At 43.9% G+C, this 16,410-nt stretch overlaps 1 protein-coding gene across 8 annotated transcripts in view; it reads right to left on the bottom strand.

The window, feature by feature from the left end:
• Window positions 1-16,410, bottom strand: part of LOC137369197 (phosphoserine aminotransferase-like) — a 226,988-nt gene that overhangs the window by 19,845 nt on the left and 190,733 nt on the right. Inside the window, exon 1 of one of the 8 annotated variants that reach the window (XM_068030006.1) lies at window positions 9,259-9,429. The exons of the other annotated variants lie outside the window; for them this stretch is intronic. Within the exon in view, the coding sequence (XP_067886107.1) occupies window positions 9,259-9,321 (63 nt within the window). The 5' untranslated portion in view covers window positions 9,322-9,429. Of the gene's footprint in view, window positions 1-9,258; window positions 9,430-16,410 lie in introns of those variants that run through there. 8 annotated transcript variants of the gene reach the window in all.

Genomic DNA, 16,410 nt, shown 5'->3' with positions numbered 1-16,410 from the left:
ATGACAGAGCTTCCGGTCACCTGTCAATTTCAATTCTCTAAACAGCTCAGACCTCCGACACTGTTCCTTTTTAAACTTTTTTTTTGGTTCATTGGAACAGCACCTCCTCTTTTAATTAGATACTTGCAGTCTAAAATTGTTGAACTCACTCCAGTCCAGATCATAACTTCTGCCTCCATTTTTCCTGATAGAATCATGAGCTACTATTCCTATTGAGCCTAGACCCAACTTTTGTTACTTTACTTGTCCCATTGATCAGGAGTCGATGCAGTCTGGAGATGGATGCATGTTGGCTGAAAATGGTTATCAAATAGAGCCACCCACGGAGGGTTACTAAAAAGGCCTGTGTTCAAAGTGAACTATTACAATTGGACCATTATTTTCATTTTCCCTGTTTTCTTGACAGAAATCGCAACTTTATTTTGTTTGTCCCATTTAGTCATTTAATCTGTCTTCCACCCTTGTACCCCCACCCCAACCCACCCTTCCCTGCCTATGTACTGGAGTAAAAGCTCAAAGCTCTGACTGCAAAGCATACATCAGTCTTTCTGTGCATGTGCACCTATATGGGGAAGCCTGAAGACAGTTTTGGAACTACACGTGCACTTGATCAGTCACACATACGCCTAGACTCTGGGAAGGAAACCAAATGTGGGCCTGCTGAAGCATGTTGCCTTGCTGAGCCTGAAATTTGCGATAGTACTGGTCTCTGGAGAAGTTGTTTGCTGTTTGAATCTGGATACCTTTGGCTGTGCTTCGCTGTATATAGTTAAGCTCAATAGCAATTCAGTGCTGCAAGTGGCTGCTTTAATTATTAAGCTCAATAGTAATTTGTAGTAGCGTTGTTAGAAAATCAATCTTTGAACTTAAATTGTGGATGGATTTCTGCTTTAATCACAGCAATATTTTGTGATTTCATAGTAGATTAATCTCAATATTAATTCACAGTATCTACTAACACAGTTAGGAAGTTGTTTGTTTACAATTTGTCATACTACATCTCAGCCGTTTGTGGATTCTTCTTAGGCAGTCCCTCAGGAACGAGTATGACTTTCTTACTTTCTTCCACTCCAGGATTGTGGGTCCTTAAAATGACTAAATAGTCCAATTCTGGATCCACACGCTCGCATTTCCAAACGCTCCTCCCCTGTTTGCACTTTGTCGCTGCCTGGGCATGTCAGCATTGTTCGAACAGGCTGGCACCTTCGTGGATGGTTCTCCTCCATTTTGGGCAGTCTTGGGCAAGAGAGAGATCCCCACTAATCAGTGGAGATGTCATTTTTTCAGGCAGGCTTTAAGGACATCTTTGCAGTGTTGCCTCTGCCCTCCTGGTAGCCTCTTGTTGTGACGGAGCTCGGAGTAGAAAGCTTGTTTTAGGAATCTTGTGACAGGCATACAGACGATGTGACCCGTCCAACATAACTGACTAGCCATAACCAGTGTCTTGATACTGGGGGTGTTGGCCTGAGAGAGGACACTGATATTTGAGTGCCTGTCCTGTCACTGAATTTACAGGATCGTGCATAGGCACTGCTGGTGATATCTTTGTACAGTGTCCATGTTTCCGATGCATACAAGAGGGCAGGTAACACTGCAGTCCTGTAGATCATGAGCTCGGTGCCAGGTTTGAGGTCGGTCATAAAAACACACTTTTCCTCAGACAACCAAAGGCTGCGCTGGCACACTGGAGGTGATGCTGAGTTTCATAGTTGATGTCTGCCCTTGCTGAGAGGAGGCTCCCAAAGGTATGAGAAGTGATCCACGTTGTCCAGTGGATCTTGATAGTTGGGGGGGGCGGGGAGTGAAGTGTTGCACGACGGGAGCAGGCTGGGAGAGGACTTTATCTTCCAAGTGTTTAGCTTAGGGCCTATTCTTTTATACACCTCTGGGTTTTGAAGGGTTTGAAGCTCAGCCTCTGAATGTGCACATACACAAGCATTGCCAGCATACTGCACGATGACAGTTTGGAATGGCCTTGATTTTTGGACTGGAGGCAACGCAAGTTAAATAGTTTCCCATTTGTTCTATACAGTAGATCTACTCCCGCAGGGAGCTTCAAGGAGATGAGGTGGAATGTTGCGGCGAGGAAGATGAAAAAAAAAAAGTGTTGGTGAGATGATGCAGCTTTGCTTGACCCCAGTTTGTACTGATTGGGTCAGTGGCAGATCCATTGGCAAGGATTACAGCTTGCCCATCATTGTGCAGCAGGCAGAGGATGATTAATTTTTCCGGGCCACCAAATTTGAAGAGGACGTTCCATAATCCCTCACGATTGATAGAGGGAAAGCCTTTGAGGTCAAAGGCAGCACGTATAAAAGGTTGCTGCTGCTCTCTACATTTTTCTTGGAGTTGTCTTGCTGTGATAATCATGTCCACTGCTGCTTTAATCACAGGAGTGGTTTGTGGTTTTCTCATAGTTACCTCTTAATCTCAGCAGGAACTCGTATCACTAGTGCCTGCATTAATCATAGTCAGACTAGTCCTTTGTTACAAGAATGCTTCCATTTTTCTCAAATTTTTTTTTTTTTTTTTAAATTAAAGGACTTGTGTTAAAACTGAAAAAAGATTCCATGAATGTGATTTTTTTTTTTATATATAAACCAAGTTCACAGACAGGACAAGATGTTGTTTGAAAGCCACTGGTGATTTGAGCTCAGAAAGTAGCAGAATCTTTGGTGACCTAAAGAAAAGTGGTTACAGAGAAGCCACATGTCAAGGTTTGCCAAGGGTAGCTTTGTTACTAAAAGGAAGGGATCAGTGCAGTTGTGAATAAGGATATAGGTGTAATAGATCATGATATAGAATCAGTTTGAATGGAAATAGCAAGGGAAAGAAATCACGGGTGGGAGTGGTCTGTAGGCCCCCGAGGAGTTGACTCTCTGTAGGACAAAATATTAATCAGGAAATAATGGAGGCGTGCAAGAAGGGCACTACAATTATCATGAGTGATTTTAATCTGCATATAGAGACTGGACAAATCAAATTGGCAAGGGTAACATGGAAGACAAATTTGTAGAGTGCATCAGGTATTGTTTCTTTGAACAATACGTTGCAGAACCTACCCAGGAACAGGCTATTTTAGACTTGGTAATGTGTAATGAGGTAGGATTAATAAGAGATCGCGTAGCTTAGGATCACTTCCCCCTAGAGGATGGTAGAATTTCAATTTCAGTTTGAGGGAGAGCAACTCGGGTCTCAAACCAGTATCTTCAACTTGAAAAGGGCAATTATAGAGATATGAAGAAAAAGTTGTCTAAAGCAGGCTGGGAAAATAGACTAAATGGATAGTCAGTAGATCAGCAGTGGCAGCCTTTTAAGCAGATATGTCATAACACTCAGCAAACATTAATTCCAGACAGAAGGAAGGACTCGAAGAGAACGATGAACCACCTGTGGATAACAAAAAAGTAGTTAAGGATCAAAATCAAAAACAAAGGCATACAAAGCAGCGAAAGCTAGTGTTAGGCTAGAGGATTGAAAAAATTGATTTGCAACCAGCAGTGGATGACTAAAAAAAAATAAAATGAGGGATAAAATTGATGAGTAAATTGGCAAGAAATATAAAAACAAACAGTAAGAGCTTCTACAGGTATATAAAAAGGAAGGGAGTAGCTAAAGTAAGTGTGGGACCCTTAGAGGATAAGACTGGGGAATTAGTAACAAGGAACAGGGAAATGGTAGATAATTTAAACCAATATTTTACATTGGTCTTCATGGTGGAGGACACTATAAACATCCCAACAATAGATGAGCAAGGTGTAAATGGGAAGGAGAAACTTGTAACAATCTCTATCACGAGGGAAAAGGTGCTGGACAAACTGATGGGACTAAAGACAGACAAGTCGCCAGGACTTGATGGCCTGCATCCAAGGGTTTTAAAAAAAGTGGCTACAGAGATAGTAGAGACATTGGTCATAATATACGAAAACTCACTGGATTCCGGTAGGGTACCAGCAGATTGGAAAACCGCTAGTATGACACCCCTATTCAAGAAAGGGGGCAGACAGAAAGCTATAGACCAGTTAGCTTAACATCTGTCATTGGGAAAATGCTAGAGACCATTATTAAGGAAGAAATAGCAGGACATTTAGAAAAACATAATGCAAACAGTCAACATGGTTTTATGAAGGGGAAATCATGTTTGACAAATTTGTTCTTTGAGAATATAACAAGGAGAGTGGATAAAGGGGGAAACCAGTAGATGTAGTGTATTTGGATTTTTAGAAGGCTTTCGACGAGATGCCACATAAAAGGTTATCGCACAAAATAGGAGCGCAGGGTATTGGGGGTAATGCATTGGCATGGATTGAGGATTGGCTAACACACAGTAGGCAGAGAATTGGAATTAATGGGTCTTTTTCAGGTTGGAAAGCCGTAACTGGTGGGGTACCACAAGGATCAGTCCTAGGGCCTCAACTATTTACTATCTATATTAATGACTTAGAGGAAGGGACAGAGTGTAGTGTATCCAAACTTGCAGACAATACAAAAATATGTGGGAAGGCATGTTATGATGAGGACACAAAGAATCTGCAAAGGGATATAGACAGGGTAAGCGAGTGGGCAAAAACCTGGCAGATGGTGTTCAATGAGGGGAAGTGTGAGGTCATCTACTTTGGTAGGAAGAATAAAAAGGCAGATTTAGATGGAGAAAGATTACAAAATACTGCATACAGAGGGATCCGAGTGTTCTTGTACAGGAAACACAAAAGGTTAGCATGCAGGTGCAGCAAGTAATTTGGAAGGCAAATGGAATTTTGGCCTTTATTACTGGGGGGGGGGGGAAAGGAGCGGTTAGAGTTTAAAAACAGGGAAGTCTTGTTACAACTCCACAGGGTGTTGGTGAGGCCACACCTGGAGTACTGCGTACAGTTTTGGTCCCCGTATTTAAGGAAGGGCATACTAGCATTGGAGGCAGTTCAGAAAAGGTTCACTAGGCTGATTCCTGGAATGAAGGGGTTGTCTCATCAAGAACGGCTAAATAGGTTAGACCTTCATTCATTGGAGTTTAGAAGAATGAGAGGTGATCTTATTGAAACATAAAGGATTCTAAAGGGGCTTGACAGGGTAGATGTTGAGAATATGTTTCCACTGGTGGGACAATCTTGAACAAGAGGACATAGTTACAGAATAAGGGGGCACACATTTAAAACTGAGCTGTGAAGGAATTTCTTCTCAGGAGGGTGGTGAATCTGTGGAATGCTCTACCTCGGAGAGAGAAAGGGAGAGGAGGGGGGTGGGGGTGCAGGGTCACTATATGTGTTTGAGGAGGAGGTAGATAGATTTTTAAAATCTGAGTGGAGGGTTATGCAGAGCAGGCCCGAAAGAGGAGTTGAGGCCTGGGACAGAGTTCTTCTGTTCTGGTATGAACTGTTTGAATACCATTGATGTTTTCCTACCAAGGAGAAGAGAAATCACCCGGCTCACCACCTTCTCTACTTTTCTGAAGAAATCCTGCCAGGATCCAGTGTGGGAAAACATCCCTGGTGCCATGTAGCTAAAGTAGCTGGGGAAAAAATCCTGCCATTCAAGTGTCTGCTGACAAAAAAGAAAAGTAATGCCACATTTCTCCTAGAAAGCCTACTAGAATAATTCCCCACATCTCCAGAAAGGACTGCTTCTTAAAATGAACACAGCCACCGTCTCCATTTACCCAGATGCCAGACCAAGAAAACAACAAACAACTGACTTCCTTCTGTATCTTTTTTCGTCAAGAATTAGCAATTATTTGGCCGAAGTAGGTTTTACTTGTCTTTTGTAAGAAACCACTGCAGAGTGAATTTCTGTATGCCCCACCACCAGAGAGTGTAATTGGCAATTTTGTCTGGTTTTATAACAAACTTATAATTGTGTCATTTAAAGAAACCTGACTGGTGTATTTTGTTCTAGGATTAAAAAAATATGATTGGCTGTATCAGTAACTGAGTAAATTTTTAAATATATGTTGCGACCTGTAGAGAAGTGGAACTAGAAAAGACGGTGCACTCCTCCCACTTCAGTCCCAACACCTTGCTCTATGCCACTTCACCTTTTTTTCTGCTACTCTGGTCGTGAGCATCTCAAGGAACCCTCAGGTCCTCAATTTGAAAGTCCATGGCAGAGTCATCTTCACTGAATGATTATATAGTTTGCTATATACTACATATTGTGGTCAGTACATTTGATATAATCCTGTGAAACTGCTATCATAGTGTATTTTGATCCACATTTTCCTTGTCATATCTTTTGTCTGGTGCTCAAAGTTGCAGCACCTTTGGTGAGACCCATAATTGCCCCATTGTCCAACAGAATGCTCACCATTGTCCATCCTACAAATGACATCCAGTTGCCAATTCTCTGCTGTTGTAGGAAATTAATGTGATTTTCCCCAGTGTTTCTATTCATTTATAGCACAACTGAGAGCTTTTTTTAAAAAAAAGCTTCCAGCTGCAAGGATCTTAGGCAATTTTCATCCTTTATGCATTTACTCACTATTTGGCAAGCAAAGGCCCTTGGAGTCTGATGTCTGGAAGGTGCAAGTTCTGACTATTTGCAACTTGATGATTTGTGCAAAACAGTTTCCTCATTTAATGAGGAAAAAGACACACACACTATCTTCTAGGAACAGAGACAAGCTTCAGGCATTTATTGATATTTTGCAAGAAATTCTGCTCCAGCGGGAAAAACATTTGGAATTCTGTTGTCTGGGCACTGCAATTAATCGGAGCATTGCAATTGTATCTCCACTTACATTTCTTGGTTTTCTTTTCCTTTTCACTCATTCTTGATCAGGAGACCTAGCCAAAGACCATCCACACTGCATTCATAGTTGCAGAGAGGAGAGGTAGACTAGAAAAATAACCTGCAAGAAATTTATGAACTTTTCACTTTTGTGCTCATTAGGTTCTGCGTTCCTAGCAGATTGCATGTTGTTCCATTGAGTAATGAGACCAGATGGGTGTGTAGGGTTGTGCAGAAGGAGCAACTCTGATAAGCCCGAATCAATTCCAGCTCTGCAACTTGATTATAGACCCTTTTCTAGGGAAAAGAGCACTGTGGCACCAATTCTCCATCTCCAAAGGCTATCCAGCCCCATCTCAGTGACATTGCTGTTCCTTGCTCTCCTCAGCCCATATACTACTGCAAAAAGACACTCATGCCTTTGTTTGTCCCATGTTTGATGGGGGTTAAACTAGGCTGAGTCATCATGCTTATTTTTGCCCAGGTGCTAGACAGCTTCCTGAGCCCCCAAAATGGCATGCAGGAGGCAGGTGTGAACACTTCCACCCAGGCCCTTTGCTGACTGGAATATTGGAGCAAACCCTTTCAAGCCTTTGCTTGCAGAAGCTACCCCAGCTAGTCACCGTTACCTGCTCATTCCCACACTCTTCATTTCAAAAGAATGTTCTGTATACATTGAGTTATTTTCACTTGGAGTTGCACTGATTTATACAGCTGCAGCAGTGAAGGCAAGGGAGGTACCCATGGCTACCAGCCAACAATTCAAGGGCATAACAGAGACTTTGATTGCTATGAAGAGTTGCTACAGGTGCTAATAATTCAGTACTGGCTAAACTTAAATTTGCAATATCAAAACAGATGTTTATATAGCACCCTTTACATGACAACAGGAGCAACAAACAAAATGAGCTGCCCCTCTTCCGCAGTTACGATTGCGCCCGGGTGTCCCTGAAGGAGCATGCAGTGTCCGCAGGTATGCTTGAGGCCTTCCGCGACCGGTGGGCACCGCAGGGACTGGAGTGCATCGTCGACGCCAAGAATGGCATTTTAATTGAGTTTTTAGTTTATTTATCTGTTTTTAATAGTTTTTTAAAAAAATGTATATAAAGGGGGCCGGAGGAATAAAGGCCCCCTCAACATAAAATATATAAAAAGGGGCCTGGGGTATAAAGGCCACAAAAAAAAAAACAAAAAAAAAAAAATGAGACAATTAGGGCAGCTACCAAAAGCTTGGCTTTAAAGGAGGGGCGACAAGGAGGAGTAGAGAAGCAGGTGCAGAGAATTCTAGAGCTTTGGGTGTGGGCAGCTAAAGACACAGCCACTGATGGTGGAATATTTAAAATCAGGGATGCTCAAGAGGCTAGAATTAGCAGAGCATACATTTCTCATACCTCCAATATGGTGGGACTAGAGTTTAGAGATGGGGAGGAGTGAGGCCATGAACACACTTGAAAGAAAAAAAAATTCTCATTTTTTGTTTTAAGAGTTTGTCACAGGGGCCAAAGTCAATGATTTCAGTCTCCCAATAGCAAATTGGAGGAAATTTCTGCTTACCTAAATACTGAATGTCAGACAAGCATTCTGGCAATTTTGGATGAATTGAGGTGGTGGTGTAGTAGAGCTAGGTGCCATCAACATACAGTTCTGATGAAAAGTCACAGACTTGAAACGTTAGCTCTGTTTCTCTCTCCACTGATGCTGCCTGACCTGCTGAGTATTTCCAGCATTTTGATTAATTTCAGATTTCCAGCATCTGCACTATTTCACTTAACATAAATGGGGAAAAAGACAATGTATTTTTGCATGATGGCACTGAGGGGCAACATATAGATGAGAAATAGGAAGAGGGCGACCAGAGGTAACAGTCCAGGATAGGGAAGAGAAGCCACATGTGATTTGCTGCATATAAGAATAGAACCAGGCAAAGTTATGCACAATGGAAAATATATAATTTGCTATTGGAGCTTATCGCCAATGTACTCAATAGCAGGGATACGCATTTAAACATTCACAATTATCACAGCATTTCCTTAAGAAAAATATTCACTTAGAAGATCGATCACACCAACTACAAGTACCCCTTTACTAGTTGGTGAAGTAACCGGGGGGGGGGGGGGCACTTCAAAAAGGCACAAAGGCCGACAGATGACGTTTTGTTTTAATAAAACTCAATCTCCGAAAAAGCAACGTATAAAAGATTACTCATTTTGTTTAAAAATTATAACTTTCTGTAATATTAAAAAGGTATTTCGCCCATCCGTTAACAAGTTACAACTCATCAAAATGCTGTATGCCTTTAACATCAACACCATGACTCAGAAAACCCGGTCTTCCAGCAAAAACCTCCATTCTATTCATTTGTTCTGATATATACACCCACATTCAATTCATTGGCCTCCTTGTCTCGAGAGACAATGGGTAAGCGCCTGGAGCAAGCTCAATCGGGTTTTTTTTTGTTAGATGCTCCGACACACCAATTGTGCGTCAGTTTCATTCTCAACGTGCTTAGTAACAGAGAAGGGAGACAGAGAAACTCACCGGCAGCGGCAGCTTGGAAGGACCAGCACCAAAGTTGATAACTTGCTTCCTACCACTTTCCATTTCGGATTGTATTTGCGAGTGTGTTGTTGTTTTGCACAGACTCAGACGCTGACTTTCCCTCTCCCTTCACTTCAGCTACAATCCTCCCCAGACTGCGCCGGATTCTACAACACATTTCTCTGCGCTTCTTATTGGCTGCTTTCACATGGCGATTGTATTCAGCGCCTTCTAATTGGATCTTCTCAGGCTCACGTGCTGTCCAATTGGCTGCAGCTCCTGCACGAGATGTCTGCGTGATTGCAGCAGCTTTATGCAAGAATGGCACGGATTGCAGCAGACAGTATGTGAATGCAGCCGCAAAGTAAACAAATTATTCCCCTTAATCCCGAGTGGATACCTCAAGTTTTTAATAGATTGCACTTGAGTAGAGATTAATATAATTATGTTTTAATTGCACTTTACAAAGAAATTCCCTACTGGGAACCTCGTGCCGAAGAAAGAAACTCGTTTTTGTTTATATGCTGCTTTCATACCCTGTACTTCCGTTGTAAATAGATGGATATATAATTCAAATGTACATTTGTGGGTATAGAGAAAAAAGTGATTTCACTGTGTATTCCGTTAGCCTAATAGTAGCCTTGCAACAAGGCAATGATGGAATACTATATTTCGGCTCAAGTTGTCTGCATCAGCTGGTTGTGACAAACACGCTGACCGTAAATAACATATGACTTCATCATGCTCCTTTCTTCTCTGCTTCCCCATGAGATGTCTGCAGTTTATTGCTCTGCCTGCACATTGTCTCACCTTCTCAGCATTGAGCTTCCATGCAAAATTTTTCATTATCTTATCAAGTCTTTCACAAAAGTCTCAAACATACTTCATATACAATTCCAAAAGCATAGTGCAGATGCTGGAAATCTGAAATAAAAACAATGCTCAGTAGTTCTATTTCTGGCAACATCTGTGGAGTGAGTAACAGTTAACTGTGTATAATTAATTACTTTGGAATTCAGTGACGATTGTTATGTAGACAAACATGACTGTAAAAGTTAAAATCTATACCTCCCAAGGGAACTGATGTTCAGCCACACAATAAACATTCTCTTCCCTTTTCATTCTTTTTGTAACATGCTATGTAGGACCAAGTGGGCCCATATCAGAGGCGCCATCTATGACTCAGCAATGACCACCTATGGCAAACATGTGAAGCAGAATGCAGATTTGTTTCAATCTCACTTTGAAGAGCTGGAACCCGTCATAGCCGCTAAGCGCATTGCACTGTTGAACTACAAGAAAGCCCCCAGTGAGTTAACATCCGTAGCACTTAAAGTAGCCAGAAGCGCTGCACAAAGAACAGCCAGGCGCTGCGCAAATGACGACTGGCAACACCTATGCAGTCATATTCAGCTGGACTCCGACATCGGAAACATCAGAGGAATATATGAAGGCATTAAGAGAGCTTTTGGGCCAACCAGCAGGAAGATCGCCCCCGCTCAAGTCTAAATCAGGGGACACAATCACTGGGCAACACAAGCAAATGGACCGCTGGGTGGAGCACTACCTAGAACTGTACTCCAGGGAATAAAACAAGAAATGCTGGAACCACTCAGCATATCTGGCAGCATCTGTGGAAAGAGAAGCAGAGTTAACGTTTCGGGTCAGTGACCCTTCTTCGGAACTAGCAAATATTAGAAATGTCAAAGGTTATAAGCAAGTGAGGCGGGGGTGGGGCAAGAGATAACAAAGGAGGTGGTGTAGATAGGACAAGGCCACATAGCTGACCAAAAGGTCATGGAACAAAGGCAAACAAGATGTTAATGGTGTGTTGAAAGACAAAGCAAAGGGCTGACGGGCCCCCCATTTTACTTATATTTTTAGTTATTTTTTCTCTTTTTTTCTTTTTTACATTTTGTACAATCTTTTTTTTTGTGTTTATTTCATTTCATCTTAGTTTGTTCAGTTTGCTTACCCATGTTTTTTTTTCATGTTTGTACTTGCTGCTGTTCAATCTTCAGTCCGTTAACACCCTATCTGTACTAATGCTTTGTCTTTCTACACACCATTAACATATTGTTTGCCTTTGCTCTATGATCGTTTGGTCAGCTATGTGGCCTTGTCCAATCTACACCTCCTTTGTTATCTCTTACCCCACCCCCATCTCACTTGCTTATAACCTTTGACATTTCTAATATTTGCTAGTTCCGAAGAAGGGTCACTGACCCGAAACGTTAACTCTGCTTCTCTTTCCACAGATGCTGCCAGACCTGCTGAGTGGTTCCAGCATTTCTTGTTTTTATTTCAGATTTCCAGCATCCGAAGTATTTTGCTTTTACTGTACTCCAGGGAAAATGTTGTCACCGAGACCGCCTTCAATGCAGCCCAGTCTCTGCCAGTCATAGATGAGCTGGACGAACAGCCAACAAAATCGAAACTCAGTGATGCCATTGAGTCTCTAGCCAGTGGAAAAGGCCCTGGGAAGGACGGCATTACCCCTGAAATAATCAAGAGTGCCAAGCCTGATATACTCTCAGCACTCCAAGAACTGCTTTGCCTGTGCTGGGATGAGGGAGCAGTACCACAGGACATGCGCGACACCAATATCATCACCCTCTATAACGAACAAGGGTGACCGCGATGACTGCAACAACTACCATGGAATCTCCCTGCTCAGCATAGTGGGGAAAGTCTTCGCTCGATTCGCTTTAAACAGGCTCCAGAAGCTGGCAGAACATGTCTACCCTGAGGCACAGTGTGGCTTTTGAGCAGAGAGATCCACCATTGACATGCTGTTCTCCATTCGCCAGCTACAGGAGAAATGCCGAGAACAACAGATGCCCCTCTACGTTGCTCTCATTGATCTCACCAAAGCCTTTGACCTCATCTGCAGACGTGGTCTCTTCAGACTACTAGAAAAGATCGGATGTCCACCAAAGCTACTAAGTATCACCTCATTTCATGACAATATAAAAGGCACAATTCAGCATAGCGGCGCCTCATCATACCCATTTCCTATCCTGAGTGGCATGAAACAGGGCTGTGTTCTCGCACCTACACTGTTTGGGAGCTTCTTCTCCCTGCTGCTCTCACATGCGTTCAAGTCTTCAGAAGAAGGAATTTTCCTCCACACAAGATCAGATGGCAGGTTGTTCAACCTTGCCCGTCTAAGAGCGGCGACAAAAGTACGGAAAGTCCTCATCAGGGAACTCCTCTTTACAGACGATGCTGCATTAATGTTCCACACAGAAGAGTGTCTGCAGAGACTCATCGACAGGATTGCGGCTGCCTGCAACGAATTTGGCCTAACCATCAGCCTCAAGAAAACGAACATCATGGGATAGGACGTCAGAAATGCTCCATCCATCAGTATCTGCGACCACACTCTGGAAATGGTTCAAGAGTTCACCTACCTAGGCTCAACTGTCACCAGTAACCTGTCTCTCGATGCAGAAATCAACAAGTGCATGGGAAAGGCTTCCATTGCTCTGTCCAGACTGGCCAAGAGAGTGTGGGAAAATGGTGCACTGACACGGAACACAAAAGTCCGAGTGTATCAAGCCTGTGTCCTCAGTACCTAGCTCTATGGCAGCGAGGCCTGGACAACGTATGTCAGCGAAGAGCGACGTCTCAATTCATTCCATCTTTGCTGCCTCCGGAGAATCCTTGGCATCAGGTGGCAGGACTGTATCTCCAACACAGAAGTCCTCGAGACAGCCAACATCCCCAGCATATACACCCGACTGAGCCAGCGGCACTTGAGATGGCTTGGCCATGTGAGCCATATGGAAGATGACAGGATCCCCAAGGGCACATATTACAGCGAGCTCGTCACTGGTATCAGACCCACCGGCCGTCCATGTCTCCGCTTTAAAGACGTCTGCAAACGCGACATGAAGTCCTGTGACATTGATCACAAGTCGTGGGAGTCAGTTGCCAGTGATCGCCAGAGCTGGCGGACAGCCATAAAGACGGGGCTAAAGTGTGGCGAGTCGAAGAGACTTAGCAGTTGGCAGGAAAAAAAACAGAAGCACAAGGGGAGAGCCAACTGTGTAACAGCCCCAACAACCAATTTTATCTGCAGCACCTATGGAACAGTCTGTCACTCTAGAATTGGCCTTTATAGCCACGGCAGGCGCTGCTTCACAAACCACTGACCACCTCCAGGTGCTTACCCATTGTCTCTCGAGTCAAGGAGGCCATTAAAGATGATGATGATGTAGGAACATAGTAACAGGAGTAAACCATTAAGCCCCTCAGTCCTATTCTACCATTCAATGTAATTGCAGCTGATCTGCAACCTAACTCCATATCCCTGCTTTTGCCCCATATCCCTTCAGATAATAAAAATCTATTAATCTCAGATTTAAAATTAACAATTCATTGAACATCAATTGTTGTTGCAGAAGAGTTACAAACCTTTCCCACCCTTGGCGTAGAAATATTTCATAATTTCACTCCTGAATGGTGTGTCTCTAATTTTAAGTCTATGGCCATCTTAGACACCCCCACTAGCAGAATAGTTTCTCTCTATCTAGCCTATCTGTTCCCCTTAATATCTTGAAAACTTCAATCAAATCAACCCCTAACCTTCTAAATTCCAGGAGATGTAACCCACGTTTGCGTACTCTTGCCTCATAATTTAACCTTGGAAGACAGGTATCATTCTGACAATATTCCAGCAATAGTACTGAAGGCCTGTGCTCCAGAATTTGCCCCGCCCCTAGCCAAGCTATTCCAGTACAGCTACAACACTGGCATCTACCCGGCAATGTGGAAAATTGCCCAGGTATGTCCTGTACACAAAAAGCAGGACAAGTCCAACCTGGCCAATTACTGCCCCATCAGTCTACAAAGAACAGTACAGCACAGGAACAGGCCATTCGGCCCTCCAAGCCTGCGCCGATCTTGATGCCTGTCTAAACTAAAACCTTCTGCACTTCCGGGGACCGTATCCCTCTATTCCCATCCTATTCATGTATTGGTCAAGATGCCTCATAAATGTCGCTATCATATCTGCTTCCACCACCTCCTCTGACAGCAGGTCCCAGGCACTCACCACCCTCTGTGTAAAGAACTTGCCTTGCACATCCCCTCTGAACTTTGGCCCTCGCACCTTAAACCTATGTCCCTAGTAACTGACTCTTCCACCCTGGGAAAAAGCTTCTGACTATCCACTCTGTCCATGCCATTCATAACTTTGTAAACCTCTACCATGTCACCCCTCCACCTCCGTCGTTCCAGTGAAAACAATCCGAGTTTATCCAACCTCTCCTCAGTCTACTCTCAATCATAAGCAAAGGTGTCATCAACAGTACCATCAAGCAGCACTTGCTTAGCAATAACCTGCTCAGTGATGCTCAGTTTGGGTTCTGACAAAGCCACTCAGCACCTGACCTCATTACAGCCTTGGTTCAAACATGGACAAAAGAGCTGAACTCAAGAGATGAGGTGAGAGTGACTACCCTTGACATCAAGGCAGCATTTGACTGAGTATGGCATCAAGGAGCCCGAGCAAAACTAGAGTCAATAGGAATTAGGGGGAAAACTCTCTGCTGGTTGGAGTCATACCTAGCACAAAAGAAGATGGCAGTGGTTGTGGGAGGTCAATCATCTGAGCTCCAGGACATCACTGCAAGGAGTTCCTCAGGGTAGTGTCCTAGGCCCAACCATCTTCAGCTGCTTCATCAATAACCTTCCTTCAATCATAAAGGTCAGAAGTGGGGATATTCGCTGATGATTGCGCAATGTTCAGCACCATTCGCGACTCCTCAAATACTGAAGCAGTCCTTGTAGAAATGCAGCAAGACGTGGACAATATCCAGGCTTGGGCTGATAAGTGGTAAGTAACATTTGCGCCACACAAGTGCCTGACAATAACCATATCCAACAAGAGAGAATCTAACCATCTCCACCTGACATTCAATGGCATTACCATCACTGAATCCCCCACTATCAACATCATAGGGGCTACCATTGATCAGAAACTACACTGGAGTAGCCATATAAATACCGTGGCTACAAGAGCAGGTCAGAGGCTAGGAATCCTGCGGCGAGTAACTCACCTCCTGACTCCCCAAAGCCTGTCCACCATCTACAAGGCACAAGTCAGGAGTGTGATGGAATACTCTCCACTTGCCTGGATGGGTGCAGCTCCAACAACACTCAAGAAGCTTGACACCATCCAGGACAACGCAGCCCACTTGATTGGCACTCCCTCCACCACCGACGTACAGTGACAGCAGTGTGTACCATCTACAAGATGCACTGCAGCAATGCACTAAGGCTACTTCGACAGCACCTTCCAAACCTGCGGCCTCTACCAACTAGAAGGACAAGGGCAGCAAATGCATGGGAACACCACCACCTGCAAGTTCACCTCCAAGTCACACACTATCCCGACTTGGAACTATATCGCCGTTCCTTCACTGTCACTGTGTCAAAATCCTGGAACTCCCTTCCTAATAGCACTGTGGGTGTACCTACCTCCCATGGACTGCAGCGGTTCAAGAAGGCAGCTCACCGCCACCTTCTCAAGGGCAATTAGGGATGGGCAATAAATGTTGGCATAGCCAGCAACGCCCACATCCTATGCTGCACTCCCTCCAAGGTCAATATATCCTTCCTCAGGTGTGGCACCCAGAACTGCTCACAATAGTGCAGGTATAGTCTAAAGAGGTTTTGTATAGCTGAAACATGAATTCTACCCCCTTGTATTTTTTTATCTGTTTGTGGGATATGGGCAAGGCCAGCATTTATTGCCCATTCCTAAGGGCCCTTGAGAAGGTGGCGGTGAGCTACTTTCTTGAACTGCTGCAGTCCTTGGGGTGTAGGTACACCCACAATGCTATAAGGAAGTAAGTTCCAGGATTTTGACCCCGCAACAGTGTAGGAACAGTGATATAATTCCAAGTCAGGATTGTGCGTGGCTTGGAGGGGAACTTGCAGGTGGTGATGTTCCCATGCATCTGCTGCCCTTATCCTTCTAAGTGGTAGATGTCGCGTATTTGGAAGGTGCTGTCGAAGGACCCTTGGTGAGTTGCTGCAGTGCATTTTGTCGATGGTACACACTGCTGCCACTGTGGTGAAGGGAGTGAATGTTGAAGGTGGTTTATGGGGTGCCAATCAAGTGGCTGCTTTGTTCTGGATGGT

The sequence above is a fragment of the Heterodontus francisci genome, chromosome 4, assembly GCF_036365525.1.
Source record: "Heterodontus francisci isolate sHetFra1 chromosome 4, sHetFra1.hap1, whole genome shotgun sequence".
In the NCBI taxonomy this organism is placed as follows: Eukaryota; Metazoa; Chordata; class Chondrichthyes; order Heterodontiformes; family Heterodontidae; genus Heterodontus; species Heterodontus francisci.
Note: the sequence above shows the minus strand (reverse complement) of the source record. Positions and strands in the feature narration are given on the sequence as shown.